This window comes from Syngnathus typhle, linkage group LG9 (assembly GCF_033458585.1).
Source record: "Syngnathus typhle isolate RoL2023-S1 ecotype Sweden linkage group LG9, RoL_Styp_1.0, whole genome shotgun sequence".
Taxonomy (NCBI): Eukaryota; Metazoa; Chordata; class Actinopteri; order Syngnathiformes; family Syngnathidae; genus Syngnathus; species Syngnathus typhle.
Genome location: NC_083746.1, coordinates 8,399,201 through 8,413,175, shown reverse-complemented (window position 1 = coordinate 8,413,175; position 13,975 = coordinate 8,399,201). Strand labels below are relative to the sequence as shown.

The following is a 13,975-nucleotide window of genomic DNA, read 5'->3' as shown; positions in this document are numbered from 1 at the left end:
GTTATCCAGGCGAATTAAATGGAGGAGGGGACTGTTAGAAGTCGTCAATCAAACGGCCGTATTGTGCTGGACCCGGTCCCGTGGAGGACAGCTGCTATATAACAGCACCTGCTAAACACGACTAATTCTCCTGGATGAAATATGTCACAGAGGCGAGCCATTTACACGACTGATATCAGAGCTATATTTCAAGGCCCGGGAGCAGCCTCTGCCCATTAGAGGGTGCGTGATGTATTTTAGGGCCACTTTACGTGCTGCTAGGTTCTCCGAGAGCTCCCCTGACATGATAGCTGATAGAAGATGACTCTTGGCCAGTGTGGCGAGGAGAGAAGCCATATTAAAGAAGATAAACATCTCAAGAGAGAATTTGGCCAAGCGCTGAATACCCAAGCTCCGAAAAATATACTCAGATGCCATCGAACGTTTGTCCTCAAAGATAAGTGGAGTCCAGGCACTTTATGACAAATGTGCAGACAATAACAAAATGGAGGGGAAAAAGTTGTTGTGTTGATATAAAAGTTGAATAAACAAAAACTTTCTCACCATTTTACCTTTTGTGGCCAAAGGAAGAAAAATACATTTGCATACGCTAAATAAACAGTGACTCTTTCAGAGAGGTTTTTATGTTTATTATTATGGTTGTAAAAGGTCAAATGTGCAGTAATTAACATTTTTTTTGTTATATTGTATTTTAAAACTGCATCACTTGACAGAATACCATTAAATGCCTCTCCAGCTTCATCTCATGCCTCTATTTAATTTTTAATTGTTATTTTATAACTTATCAAATAAAATCAGCCAAGAAGTGACCGAGGAATCTAATCTTTTGCTGCACTCAAATAAGCACGTAGGGACAAACAGAGGCTCTAGCAAATTCTAATTTCTTGGCCGGTTACTTCACTCCGGTTAGTTAAAAAGAAGAAATTGGATAGCTCTCAAATTCATGTCAGTGCCAGGTGATGGTGCAACCATGGAACTAGGAAAGTGCCATCAGGAATCTATGTAGCACCAGTTAAGGCCCTCCAGAATTGTATTTGATATTTTAAATTTTATTTGATTACACATCCACCCCATTATAAAAGCGTGACTGTTTTGTTTTTGGCAATAGTCCATCCTGAATACATCATGTAACAATGTAGCTTGCTTTAGCGTGACAAAAAGGAGTAAAGCCTCCTCAGATAAAAAATAATAATGACTGCATTTGCTCATTAGGGTGAGCCAGAGGCTGAAGGTTGATCTGTGATTGCCGGCCAGATGGAGCAAAGCAGGTTGGCTTCTTTTCGGATGAAAAACTTCACCTAAAGGTGTCTCCAAATCAGTGTGTTGGCACGTGAGCAACATCTGACATGCTTGGTGTGAATGGATGGATTTCACACTTCATTATCAAAACCGTCGTGGACAATTAGAACAAAACTGCACGTCATCATGCTATAGTTTCCGATGATCTGTGAAAATGTATTCATCTCGTGTGATAAGACGCCAAGTCGCATGATTCTTGAAGAGAATTAGCGTCAGTAGTGTGTTGAGGTTGATTATCTCAGTGACTAATGCTCTGTCACTTGGTGGTGTGCGAGGGCCCAGCGAGGACCTCCTTTAATGAAGCCTGAACAGGTGCTGGAAAACGCATCGACATCAGCAGGGGATGGGGAAGGGGGATGTGTTGAGGGGAGTGCATGGACAAGAATTTCGGATGAATTTCAATTACTGATCTATTAAAGCTAATGAGGTAAATGAGCAGCCAGAACGCATTTACTAGACAGCCTCTGACAAGACTTGAGTATCTTGACATGTGTTATGTGTGTGTACGTGTGTGTGTATGCAGTCGCATTATAACTAAAAATTAAAATGTTACATTTTAAAGTCAGCCATCATTACGAGCATTTAAAAACATGTTTTTTATTGTTTAACGTTAATGCTCAAGAATGCTTTTATTATTATTATTAGTTGTGTCTGCTGTCTGAACGTGAAGTCATTGTGCCCTCTTTTGGGGAGCTTTTTAAGCACATCAATTCAGTTTGGGCCATTTCTGCACATGCACTGCCATCTGCTGGGCTTAAGGTGCAACTGTTGTTTAGGTCAAAAATTATGTACTGTAAAAATACATGAGAACAAGTTGAAATATCTTTAAAAAAAAACTACCTCACCAAGACGTGTATAAACAATAATTATAACGAAATCAAACAACCATAATAATGCATAACTTGCTAGATTTACCATGAAAACTAATTATTAATACTATAGTCCTGCAAATTGCACAAAGACAATAGAAAAATGAAAACGATAAACATTAAAAATAATTTGCACAACAGCTTATCACACTCACACCTACTCACACTGCCCTCAAGATGGTGCCAATGCCTTAAACTAATTTAAATCCAATACTAAAATGTAATTAGTTCACTCTTTTTAACACTTGCATCAAGGCACATAACAATTAAACTCAAAGGATCCTTTAAAGTGAAGTACATCAAAATGATGTTGCAATATTCTTTTTGGCTGCTAATTTGTTTTGTTGCCAGTCACACGCACACACCAAAAAAAACATTAATCAACACATTTAATTAAATTAATATTTCAGATTATTTTTGCAAAAAAAGTGTTAATACAATTCAAGTCGTCAGATTTATTTGTCTATTTTGAAATACAACTAGTAAAGATTAAAAAATTATTGACAAGTTGAAACAGCGCAATCAAAGTTAATTATCTTACATTGTACCTTCTGACACACCACAGAACAACCCTGAATCTCGGAATTTACAAGGCAGACGTGCTAAACACAACGCTACCGAATATGAACAACATATTTGAGACATCTGCATATCTCCCAATGATTCAGTTCAGAGAACTAAATGATTTTTCCCAAAAGTGTTTTGCTTCTTTGGCCTTTTTATGCAGACAAGAGAAAACTGGCCAAAAAATAAATAAAGGTAAACGTGATGATGACCCTAGACCCAAAAATGGAACACATCCAACAAATCAAGGTTGACAGAATGGATTGTGCTCCATATGATAAACAATTTAAAGCTGATTCCAATTGCTACATCCTTTTTAATATTCATTAAAATTATTTCTTGATGAATAAAAGAGGCTCTTTAGAGGATCAGTGCTGAAATCACGTTGCTTACCTGGAGCTTCAAACTTATTTTTGCTTATCTTACACACGCGTATTGATTTCAATCTTATCTTGGTGAATCGACCACGATCACCTCCAGGTTATTGTTGAAGAGAACTTTCCCGTCAGCTTCGCGAGAACAAGCCGGATCTCTCAGTAACTTGATGACATCGGCTTTTAGTTGCGGTGAGGCTGTTTGGCTAAAGCGATCTACCTCAGTGAGAAAGTCGAGCAGCAGTTCTCCACTTTGATCACCCTCTGAGAAACACTCTGTGATATCCATTTCTGAAGGCAGCGTGTAGCTCTTGTATTGCACTCCCCCCGAGTCCAGGATGCTTTTCACATCTGCCGTGGTCACACACTGACTTATTTCACAGACGCTGATCTGACCCCTAAATGTCTGCCACAACTTTCCCCAACCACTCTCACCTGAAAAACAGATCATATTGAAGATGTCAGTCTACAGCTATAATAAAAAACTTGGCTTGACTCATTATTCTACATTATTGAGATGCACCTGTAGAGTAAATATTAGGACAGACCATAAAGTGTACAGAGAGATCAGATCCCTTACCAGACACCAGAATAATGAGAAGCTTCCCATTTTGTTCAAGGAGACTTCGAAAGAATCCGACGGTGGCTTCAACATCCTTGACATAGTAGAGCATCTGTCGATTTTACAAATCAAATCAACGAGCTTCACGTTTGGATTCATAAAATGCCAACTTAAGGCACTGCAGCAAACGAACAGATTTTGTGAACTTTTCCTCAGCACAAACCTGAATCATGTGAATTAAATCAGCCTTCTTTGTCATCCCCTTTAACTTCCATTGTTCCTCAAACTCAGAGGAAGTCATCTTGTTCCACTTAAATGTGATATAATCCAAATCAGACTTCTGTGACACCAACACTGCAACAGTATATGCAAAATATATTTTACAAGTTCACAATCAGACCATCGTAGTCCGAAGACCTTCTGTGACATCAACACGTGATGGGAGAAAAGCTCAAGCTACCTTTGTAGCTATGAAGTTGCTGGCTGCTGGGCTCGACCACCTCGTAGTCCACCGTCACCCCGGGGTGCTTCAGATGAAGCTTAGAGAACATCTCTAGATCAATGCGACCTACCGGCACCAGCACAGTTTCAATCCCAAACACACATGCAGTACATAGCCTAGAAACTGCAACCTACTTTTTCCTCACAGAAACAATGACAAATGTAGACAAATAGACAAGCGTCAACATGTTGAATATTTCAAATCGTACGGTGAACGTTTTTAGTTTCCAACCTAGAAACCATCACTGTTAAAAATCGGTACTCCACTTTAAAAAATGCTTTGTGGCCATGTGTTAAAAAACTAATTTTTTGGGCGGGCCGCATTGTAGTCATAGCTTCTTTCGGAGGGCCATTATGACTGTCAACCCAAATAAATGTGCGAGCACCTCATATTATATACAGTAAAAGCTACAAAACAAACTGACAAATAACTTGTTTTCAAATCAGGTGAGTAAAAACTGGTCAAATATTAAAAAAAAAAAAAAAAAGATATTAAAAGTGAAGACAATTTGCAATTCTAGTAATGACACAAATATGATGCCTTCGCGGGCCACATAAAATGATGTGGCGGGCCGTATCTGGCCCCCCGGGCCTTGAGTTTGACACCCCTGTGCTATGGCAATTGAGGAAACGTTAGTTATTGATACAAGAATGTGTCCTCACCTTAGTTGACCACTGCAGAGGTTACTCAGTTATATAGAATCATAAAATGTGAAGTTGGCCCGGCTATAATAAAACTGCGTCGAGCGCGGTGGTCTCTTACCATCACCACTTCCAACTCCAATAACATTCAGATGGGGCTTCCCGTTTCCGATGCTATGGGGGAAAGAAGAGATTGACTTAAATGTCATTTTCCAACCTGCCAAATATTGGCCACACTCTTTGACCCTTTTGTCTCCTGCCAAACACCAAAATATTTCGAAATTCATATGGTTTGATTCATTATTTCTGTCACATAGAATAGCTTTTCTGTGACATTTAACATTTAACAATTTGTCTGGGTCCACTCTTCGTGTGACAGTATTATTATTTGAACAGGTGTGCAAAGTGGATTACCTGGACACAATGTCTGGCAGGATATTGTGAATAAAGTCCTTCATACACTGATGTTCAGAAGAGCGCTCGAGAAAAAGATGGAAGGCCTTCTGGTACCGGTTATCATCGTAGACCAAACTCTTGAGTGGAGATGCCATGATGCTATGTCTGGCAAGATAATACAAAACACAATATCAACTCACCACAACAAGGCACAAATTTTAGTTATTTATGGGTTACCCTAACCTTAATTTGAAACCCTAACCCTACATTGAAACCATACTGTGAAATCCTAACCCTTGTTTGAAACCCCAATTTAAAACCCTAACCCTTGTTTGAAACCCCAATTTAAAACCCTAACTCTATTTTGAAACATAAGTAAAATAAAAACATTTTCAAAATAAAAGCCTAACTGTAATTTACAACCATTCAGAAGTTCCACTGTTCTCTTGACGTCGTATTAGTCACCTAATTAGGTTGAGTCTTACATACAGGAAAGAAGAAGAACTTGTCAGGGCAGCACTGTAAATGATTCAACACAGGAATATTAAGTATCACATCTGACAATCTTTAACCCTGCATTGTTGTTTTGATAAAGCATAGTTATTATCTTAGATTTCCCAACATTGTACCTAATTATATGGCATGTGAAGTAATAAAACAATTCTTTGTGGTTTTTGTTTTAAATGGGCGATTGCTGAATTCAAGAGCGATGACAGCAATCGCCCTTCACCGGTGACGTCATCACTTTCTTTTTTTTTTTTGGACGAACATTATTCAACCTGCAACCGGGTTTGGATTGCTTAATCCATCGAGGCGATTTATGAAGCATTTTCCGTGTGGTGAAGAATTAGTTGCAACTGGGCGGAAATAGAACGAGAAAGAAATCGCGACAAAACACTTGTGCCGTGCAGGGAGGTGAAATAGCCTACTAGTGCCATATAGAAATGGCACATTTCGGTTTGCTCACACGCATTCATCGTGTTCACAAAATGCGAAATATTCGTGCACTTACTGTGTGGGGCGGTGTGTGCAGCTCTACGCAGTCCAGTCTGTCAATGTGCACTACCTGCAGCTTTGGAGGGGAAAAGGTAAAGAACACTGCCGCACCCCTGTCACGCATTGCTCAAGGTTCGCCACTAGAGGGTGCCATAGCCCGCTTGGAAAAAACAACAGGCACATTTTCAGAAATTGGCAGATATGACATGATTTACTTACTTGTGTGGGTGGGCAGTCATTGCAGAGACCCAAGTCTTTGTATACAAGTAAAAAAAACAAAACAATTTGACACCTCTTCCTTTAACATTTGATAAAATTTGGTTTGAAACAGCAAAGCAATAAGGCCAGTTTGATTATTGCATAATTTAAAATGGAAAATTACAAAGACTGACACTATTGAGTTTGAAGACACACTTCCAGCCTTTCTCGGCTTCATGAAACTTTTACTCAACACAAAAGTATAACTGTATTACACAACTTTTCCTCCTTTTCTTTCTAAAATCCAGCCTAAATTTCAAAGTCTTTTTATTACTTTTGAGTGCTTGCATTATAACCCTCATTATTGGATAAAAGTATGTAAACATTTGCCAATTAGCCAAATATAGTGATAATATCAGAGTTGTCACTTCTTACCTGTTTGTTTTACTCAATAAAATTGTTTTACTGAATAAAAAAAAGTCAATTGGTGAATACATGAATATAGATAGCTATCTTGCAAATAGCAATGTAATCATTAAAACATTTTTTTTGTTTGGCTCTGTTCCAGACAAATGTCTGTAGAGCAGTCCATAACAGATTACAAGACTTCCCCATTGTCAAATTGTTCACGTATCGTCACAGAGACCTGCAAATATGCCCATGGAGGCTCCAGAATGAAATTAATTTAACTTGACAAGATTAGCCCACAGCTTTGCCTCCTATCAGATGGCCGCGACACAAGCATTTGGAATTGAACCTTGGCTTAAACAAAAGTGACAGTCTTAAATGAGTCCATTAGATCTCACCAAAGATTTTAAACACATTTCTCCTCACATCCGGCACGACGCTGTGAGAATGATCAGTATTCATTATTCATCCCCCTGCCATGAGAGTCACAAAGCTGATTAAGATCACAGGTGTAGACCTAAAAAAAAAAAAAAAGACGTGATTCTTTGTTTCACAGGGTTCCACAATTTATTTGCATCAGTGTTCAGATCTCCAATACACACAATAGTAACACAAATAGCATGATATTTGAAAAACAATAAGGGGCACAAGCCAATCTATAATCAGGAGAAATAATGAAATGCCAGCAAAGTTGATATGTTCATGGTCTTTAGAAATGATCCATAGTTCACAGTTTGATCCAATTTCATGACTGCATCTTTTGAACTTGTCACAACTATTAAAACAGAGCATTTTTTTCAAGGCCACTTTGAGCATTTCTGTTTCAGAATACATCAAGCTTACCTGCGCACAATCAGCTGCTGAAATACAATTGCTACATCGAGTAACAACCACGGGTGATAGTTACCGGTAATACATTCAGAAGGAGGTCAGGTAACACCAGAGCAAATATTCAATTTGTGGAGGCAGGAGGAAAAAAAAAAAAAAGGTAGGGTACACTGTTGTCAGCTGCCTACTATCACTCAATAATCCATTCCGTCATATGAATAATGCACTAAAGGTTGGAAATGTAGGAGTTGATCTTGATTGCAGGATCCATCGAGATGATAGTTTGGTGGTAAACTTCTTTTTTTTTTTGCATAAGCAAATGGTGGATATGAGAATAAAAGCAGATATACAGAAAATAAATGACTTCATTTGTGCTTTCAAATATTTGGTTTTTAATTGTCCTTCGTGTCACCTAGCAAAGAATACTTGCTTGTGCATGATGAGGAATAAGATAACTTGTAATAAAAAGAGAACTAAATAGGTGAATGGAAAATTGAATTTGGACAACAGTGTTCATGATTTTGCCTTTACTAATACGAGTTTGAACTAAAACAATCAAGCTGCGAGAAGATTTAAAAAAAAAAAGGGATTAAAAAATATATATTTACCCTTTATTAGCGGAGTTAGCGTTTGTCATTTAGTTCAAACTGTATATTTTATGTGCAACTAGGAAAATACTGGCATGAGGCTTCGAGGTGTAAATGAGAAATGATTGAGGCCTTGTCAGTTACCCTTTTTTGTCGCTGATTGGTTGGTTGGTTGTCGGGCGCGGTGGTTTCTCGCAAATCAAATTAGATCCAAAAGTTGGTCCGGAAATGAACAAACGAGTAATTTGTGATTTCCAACTTTGTTCTTTTGTTTATTTTTATACAAGTACAATCTATTATTTGAGCAATAATGACACACAAAAAAACTTTAAGAGACCCCCCCCCCGCCCCCAAATCCTTGAAGAAGAATTGCATTCTTCTGCTTCTCAGTACAGCTGAGCAAACTAAATATGAAAGAAAAGAAAGACTCTTTGAAGGTTGACAGCTTGAATATATGTGGAAAATCTCAAAATCTAGCTGAAAGCCTTTGCTCTATTTGCAAAGTGATTGTTTTATTTCATATCAATTGTGGGGGAGTAGAAAGGCAAAATGATGACCCATCATGTCATTACCCAAAGAATTCCAAACTGTGTATCTTTCTCTTCCTGACATTCCTATACCTTTTGTATGATCTAAGTTCACGTGACATTCAGCAATCCCACTGAAATGATGTTCACTTTTATCGGCTTCTAATGACATTTGCGTAGGAAAAATGAGAATTGTTAAACTGGAGGCAAGCCTGCTTTTGGTTTCCACGTCTACACAACATACAGTATGGCATCGTCAACAAAGTACAATCCAACAGCAACGACTTGCATAAACATTTCAAACACTATAAAAGTCATTTCAAAGGAAAGGGAATCGTGAATCAGCACTAATGTAGTGCATAAAAGCATTTTTTTTGTTTGTTTATTCTCCGAAAAAAGGCTGGTTACACAAAAAAAGTGGACATTTCCTTGATAAATTTCCAACGAGGATGAGAAAAGTGTTCCATGTTCAGTCTCTGTATGTCATGAATTTTTAATATGTCCATTAAGAGACAACCACATCTTCGTTTGGTCCTTCTGATTTTTAGCAAACATATACACGACCATAAAATAAAACTAAAAATGATTCAGCTTTTGCAAGCTGTGATGATTTCAGGTTTGCAAGCCAGCCTGCAGCGCTGCCTCCATGTTGCAACTTTGACTTCTCAGGCTCTTCTTTCAAGGAGCAATTTACTATGTGTGAGTGTGTCATTCAACAGCGATTGTTATTTGTGCGACTCTGTCGGAGTACCTCGGTCCGTTCGTACCGCCTGAATGAGTCCGGCCAAAAGGCGGTGGAGGCCATTCGTATGGAGAACACCAATGTGGTTACATATCTATGTCACCGTCATAGGCCAGGGTCAAAGGCTTCTGTGGCGGAGGTGTCGTCATTTTGGCTGGTTTACTATTAAGGAAAAAAAAAAACAGGTGTAAACAAGACAAGCTGACATTGCTTCTGATTTGTCACTTCAAGGCAACCTGACATGATATCAATCTTTACGTACAGTTGTATTACGTGATAGCAAAGTAGTGGCAAAATGTTGAGAGGTGTATAAGTCATCCTCGACAGCATGAAGAGCAGATGTGACTGTTTACATCTACGATGTGTGTGTGTGTGTGTGTGCGTGCGAGCACATGCAGCTGAGCTTTTCTGGAAGGGGGGGGGGGGGGGTCGGGGGTCGCAATGACGTTGTTGAGCAAATAACATGCTACATACCAGACCAGGAACGAGAATGCAATAATGAAGAGTATTAAGATGAATCCAACCACAGTCACGGCGTAAACCCACAGCTTTACTCCTCCATCTGTGCAATAAAAGTCAACTTTTAGTTATTCATACTCGATGAGAAAACATTCAAATATTACTCTCGTGATTTCAAATGAAGAATTAGCTTCAGCGTCCGTTAACTCATCCTTCTGCAGTGTCACGGTTCGGCTATTTTTACAGCATATAATGACAGGCCCGGTGGAAACACTGAACTACGATAACTGGCTTCGAGATTCAAGCTCTATAAAGCGACTAGTCAAAAGTAATGATATCGGGCACGGGGTCAAAGCATAACAGATCATTTCCATTTCAGTACCTGGGCCCACGGGTCGTAAGGTCCACTCTGTGAGACGGTCTCGGGCCCGGGATGGTTTTAATCTTCCCGAGTTGGTTTTCACGTCAGCTTTCTTATTGGTGTCTGCGCCCGGTGTTCGAGTACAGTAGTCCAGGAAGCCGTGGGTGGTCATCACTTCGGTGTAACCCTTCTCACAACCACATACCCCACTCTGCATGGTGACCGGTGAGGGAGCAGCACGGTAAATATAATCACTGAGTCAATGCACACACGGCATCATTTTTATATTTAGGGTTCAAATTCTTTATTGGGCTCAGCTTTGGTTCAGTCTTGTAGTAGCATAAAAGCTACTGCGAGGGGCAGTAAAACTTCAAACTTTCCTCACATCTCCTTGATTGCCTTTTGATTTGTATGCAGCTCCCGAACCTTCTCTACCTGCGGTAGTCGCATCCTGGCATCCAGCCTGAATTTATATAATTATATTCTACGGCTTCAAAATGCTACATGTCATCATTTCAAATAAAGCACCATGGCAGGAAAGTGGTAAGATGAGACAGGAATTGATCTCGGTTGTGTGATCTTACCGACGTGCAGTGTGAGAAGGGCTTGGTGCACGGTGGATGGCAGTGCCGAATCATGCTCGGTCTTTTTTGCGGGAAACACCCCCCTAAAGGAGAAGAGGGGGAAAAAAAAAAGGGGTTTCACTTCAATGCCTGGGCTCATCGATCACTAAATTAATGTAGTGTCACCACTGATTAATGGGCTTAGTTGCCTATCAGGGTCCATGATCAATCTGCGAGCATTTTAATTCCAACCTGGAAAATTACATGTCAAAATATCAAAGAGTGTCGGGCTTCCTCTCCAGAGGGAGGTTATTCCTCCCGGGCTCATATTTGCCAGAAACATTTTCTTTAAAGCGATAAGATCACATTCAGGTTCTATTTACAGCACACTGAGCTCACCCTAAGCCTCCAGTCCCATAGCACTGCTACCTTTGTTCCATTTCTCTTTGCCTGCTTTTCTTCCCACACATACAAATGCATGATTATATTTATATGGATTGAAAGTCTCCCGGCTCAGCCTCTGGCTTATTGATTACTTATGCTAAGAGTGAGCGGAGGAATCAATAAAGGGCGCACTGAGAATAGGCACATCAGATAAGGTGGTAAATTCAACTAGAGCAGTATACTAAAATTCATCTTCTCATGTGCGATGTGTGAGACGTGTTGGCACCGCGGGACATATTTTTCTACTATCAGCTAGTATTTCGAAATGAATGCGTCGGATTCTGATGGAGAGGATTAAACATTGCCGTTTGCAAAAAAAAAAAAAATCCCACATACATTATCCATCAAATGTGAGTACACAGGCTAATCAATAATGTTGGATATTTTGTTTTTTTGTCTTTTAATGAGTGAAAAAAAAAATACACTTTGTGGCCACTATGCTGCAGCTCAGTTTTAGGTTGTTGACAAAATTCTTTTGAAAACTGAGGCATACGTCTAGAGCAGGAATTATCAACTGGTGGTCCGCGGCCCTCCAGCGGTCCGTGGCGGTTGCAGGCGGTCCGCACAATTGGAAATGAAAAAATAATTGTAACATTTTTAAAAATAAAATTGATTCATTATTTAGACTTACTTTCCATCTAATTTTGTGAATCATTTACCCATCCAAATTATGTCAAATGTGTATGAGCTTCCCAAAATAGACATACAAATGCAAATAAATAGCCTGGATAGGTCTATCCTCCTTCGCAAAATAAAATCATATTCCACCAAAGCAGTGGTCCCCGAGTTGAGATATTGTACACTGTAAAAAATGTTGCATCTTTTACAGTTGATAAACATTCTAGCACAAAACCTTCATCATGCATATTGATGCACTTGCATCTCACCAACGTGAGGAGTGTAAAAACAGAACTGTCCCCTGCATCAACACGGCCATAGTGCACAGATATTCACATTCATGTGCAGCTCTGCATATTTGTATGAGAATGCAACTTCCAGACCCATCTGGTGTGATAAGATGACAGTGCTCACCTGTGACAATTACACCATCTGAACGCTGACACCACACTGCTCTCTCATTATTGTTCCATTCTCCTGTTCTCCACTGGTAACTGTAGCACTGGCCTCCTGCAGCAGAAGCAGATGATGCTCATTAGCAGCTCGTATCGACCATTCAGCGCCGTTGTTAGGCTACGATAGACATTTACCGCACAGGATAAGACATAATGCGGATGGAGGAAAAAGAGGTACTATTTACCACTCCGTAAGGATTACGGGGAAATGGGATGGCTGGAATTGGTTGGAACTGAATTAGAGACTGCCTGTTTTTTTCCTAAGTACATTTTTGCTGGAGGGAAAGTCTGGTGAACAAAACGTGGAACTATTTAAGTCAGACTCCATTCTGGCTGTTTCATCAATAAAAAATAAATAAAAAAAAAACAGGATTAAAGATCAGACCATTGTGATAAGACAAATTTGCCAAGAGAAGAATGTGGCATTAAATGAAATGCCAAGTACTTTGACAAGTGGTTTTAAAAGTGGATAATTAGTGAGGGAATAAAAAGCCTGTGGTTTATTCTGAATATCAACGTACGAGCAGGGAAAGGGCAAGCCTATTTAACAAAACACAGAGAAACTGCACTTAGAACTGCGTGACTCAATGGAAACTCATGGCAAATAAATACACACAGTACATCTGTAAAGTCCAAGCCGTAACCTGATGAGCCATCTTCATTATTTCATTAAAATTGGATACACGACGGAGCAGTGACCTTTCGCTGCTTCGAATACTGACCTTTTAATAATGACCTGTAACACTCAATTTTTTTTCAATGCGACATTAATATGACAAACCCATCATTAATATCACCACCGCATATCTAGATATGCTATATTTGCGTTTAACCTTTTTGCATTAGTTTAGTAAACACTGAAAACAATAATTACACAAAGCTGTGAAATCTGTTGCGATGGCCAATTGAGGTACAAACTAATATTTGTTAATAGTCACACGTATGTATCTTTACTTTGAAGCACCTATTGTTTTATTTCAAACATCCATTCTTTTTTTTGGATGGCGATAATGGGATTTTATAAGCACGGCAAAAATCTTGTCAGTTCAATCTATTGAATATATTTGTCGATGAGTCAGAGCGCTGTGATTCAAGCATTCAGCTTGTTCTTGTCAAAGAAAGTATTTTTCTTATCCACTGCCTCTTTTAACAGTGTGTTGCAGCTTTTTGTTCACTCAATAGTTTAAAAATAAAAGTTCAAATTCCCTACATGAATATCAAAATGGAGACCACGGTGCAGCGGTCGTTCATTTGCATGACTTGCGTGGAGGCAGAGTGAGTTTCGGAGTCGCCAGTTCGCCGTTACCTTTACATGGCTGTGTCTCAAAGACTTGCTGTGGGCAACTGTCTTGGTTCTCGGTGACTTGAATGATCACCGCTCTGGAACGGGTTTGGCGTCCTGTGCTTTCAAAGCTCCGCCCCTCCACACAAGTCAATTGGCAAGAGCTCCAAGATGACCATTCAGCCAAATGGCAGTCACCTGAAGGTAGGAAAATGGGAAAAAACACATTACTGGCATACACACATTAGTCATTACCATAATCAGATGATGTTTCAACACACACGGTGGCTGGCAAGCAGT

At 39.4% G+C, this 13,975-nt stretch overlaps 2 protein-coding genes across 4 annotated transcripts in view; both read right to left on the bottom strand.

The window, feature by feature from the left end:
• Positions 1 to 2,539: 2,539 nt before the first annotated feature.
• hnmt (histamine N-methyltransferase) lies at positions 2,540 to 6,335 on the bottom strand. The gene is made up of 7 exons (XM_061287699.1): positions 6,220 to 6,335; positions 5,226 to 5,372; positions 4,933 to 4,985; positions 4,129 to 4,236; positions 3,892 to 4,022; positions 3,687 to 3,780; positions 2,540 to 3,541 (listed from the first exon to the last, which is right to left on the bottom strand). Exons 2-7 carry the CDS (start codon positions 5,360 to 5,362, stop codon positions 3,180 to 3,182), a joined length of 885 nt encoding a protein of 294 aa, XP_061143683.1. The 5' UTR covers positions 5,363 to 5,372; positions 6,220 to 6,335; the 3' UTR covers positions 2,540 to 3,179.
• Positions 6,336 to 7,370: 1,035 nt separating this feature from the next.
• thsd7ba (thrombospondin, type I, domain containing 7Ba) overlaps positions 7,371 to 13,975 on the bottom strand; it is an 89,160-nt gene continuing 82,555 nt past the window's right edge. For all 3 annotated transcript variants that reach the window (XM_061287714.1, XM_061287717.1, XM_061287716.1), the window contains 6 exons: positions 13,700 to 13,873; positions 12,353 to 12,448; positions 10,898 to 10,980; positions 10,335 to 10,524; positions 9,968 to 10,055; positions 7,371 to 9,655 (listed from right to left, as the gene is read on the bottom strand). In XM_061287714.1, coding sequence (XP_061143698.1) covers positions 9,580 to 9,655; positions 9,968 to 10,055; positions 10,335 to 10,524; positions 10,898 to 10,980; positions 12,353 to 12,448; positions 13,700 to 13,873 — 707 coding nt within the window. In that variant the 3' untranslated portion in view covers positions 7,371 to 9,579. The remainder of the gene's footprint in view (positions 9,656 to 9,967; positions 10,056 to 10,334; positions 10,525 to 10,897; positions 10,981 to 12,352; positions 12,449 to 13,699; positions 13,874 to 13,975) is intronic.

Coding starts and splice junctions, on each gene's coding strand:
- hnmt (XM_061287699.1), bottom strand. CDS start 5,362: ATGGCATCTCCACTCAAGAGTTTGGTCTACGATGATAACCGGTACCAG. Junction 4,986..5,225: donor CTGCCAGACATTGTGTCCAG/GTAATCCACTTT, acceptor TTTCCCCCATAG/CATCGGAAACGGGAAGCCCC. Junction 4,023..4,128: donor GCAACTTCATAGCTACAAAG/GTAGCTTGAGCT, acceptor ATACTGTTGCAG/TGTTGGTGTCACAGAAGTCT.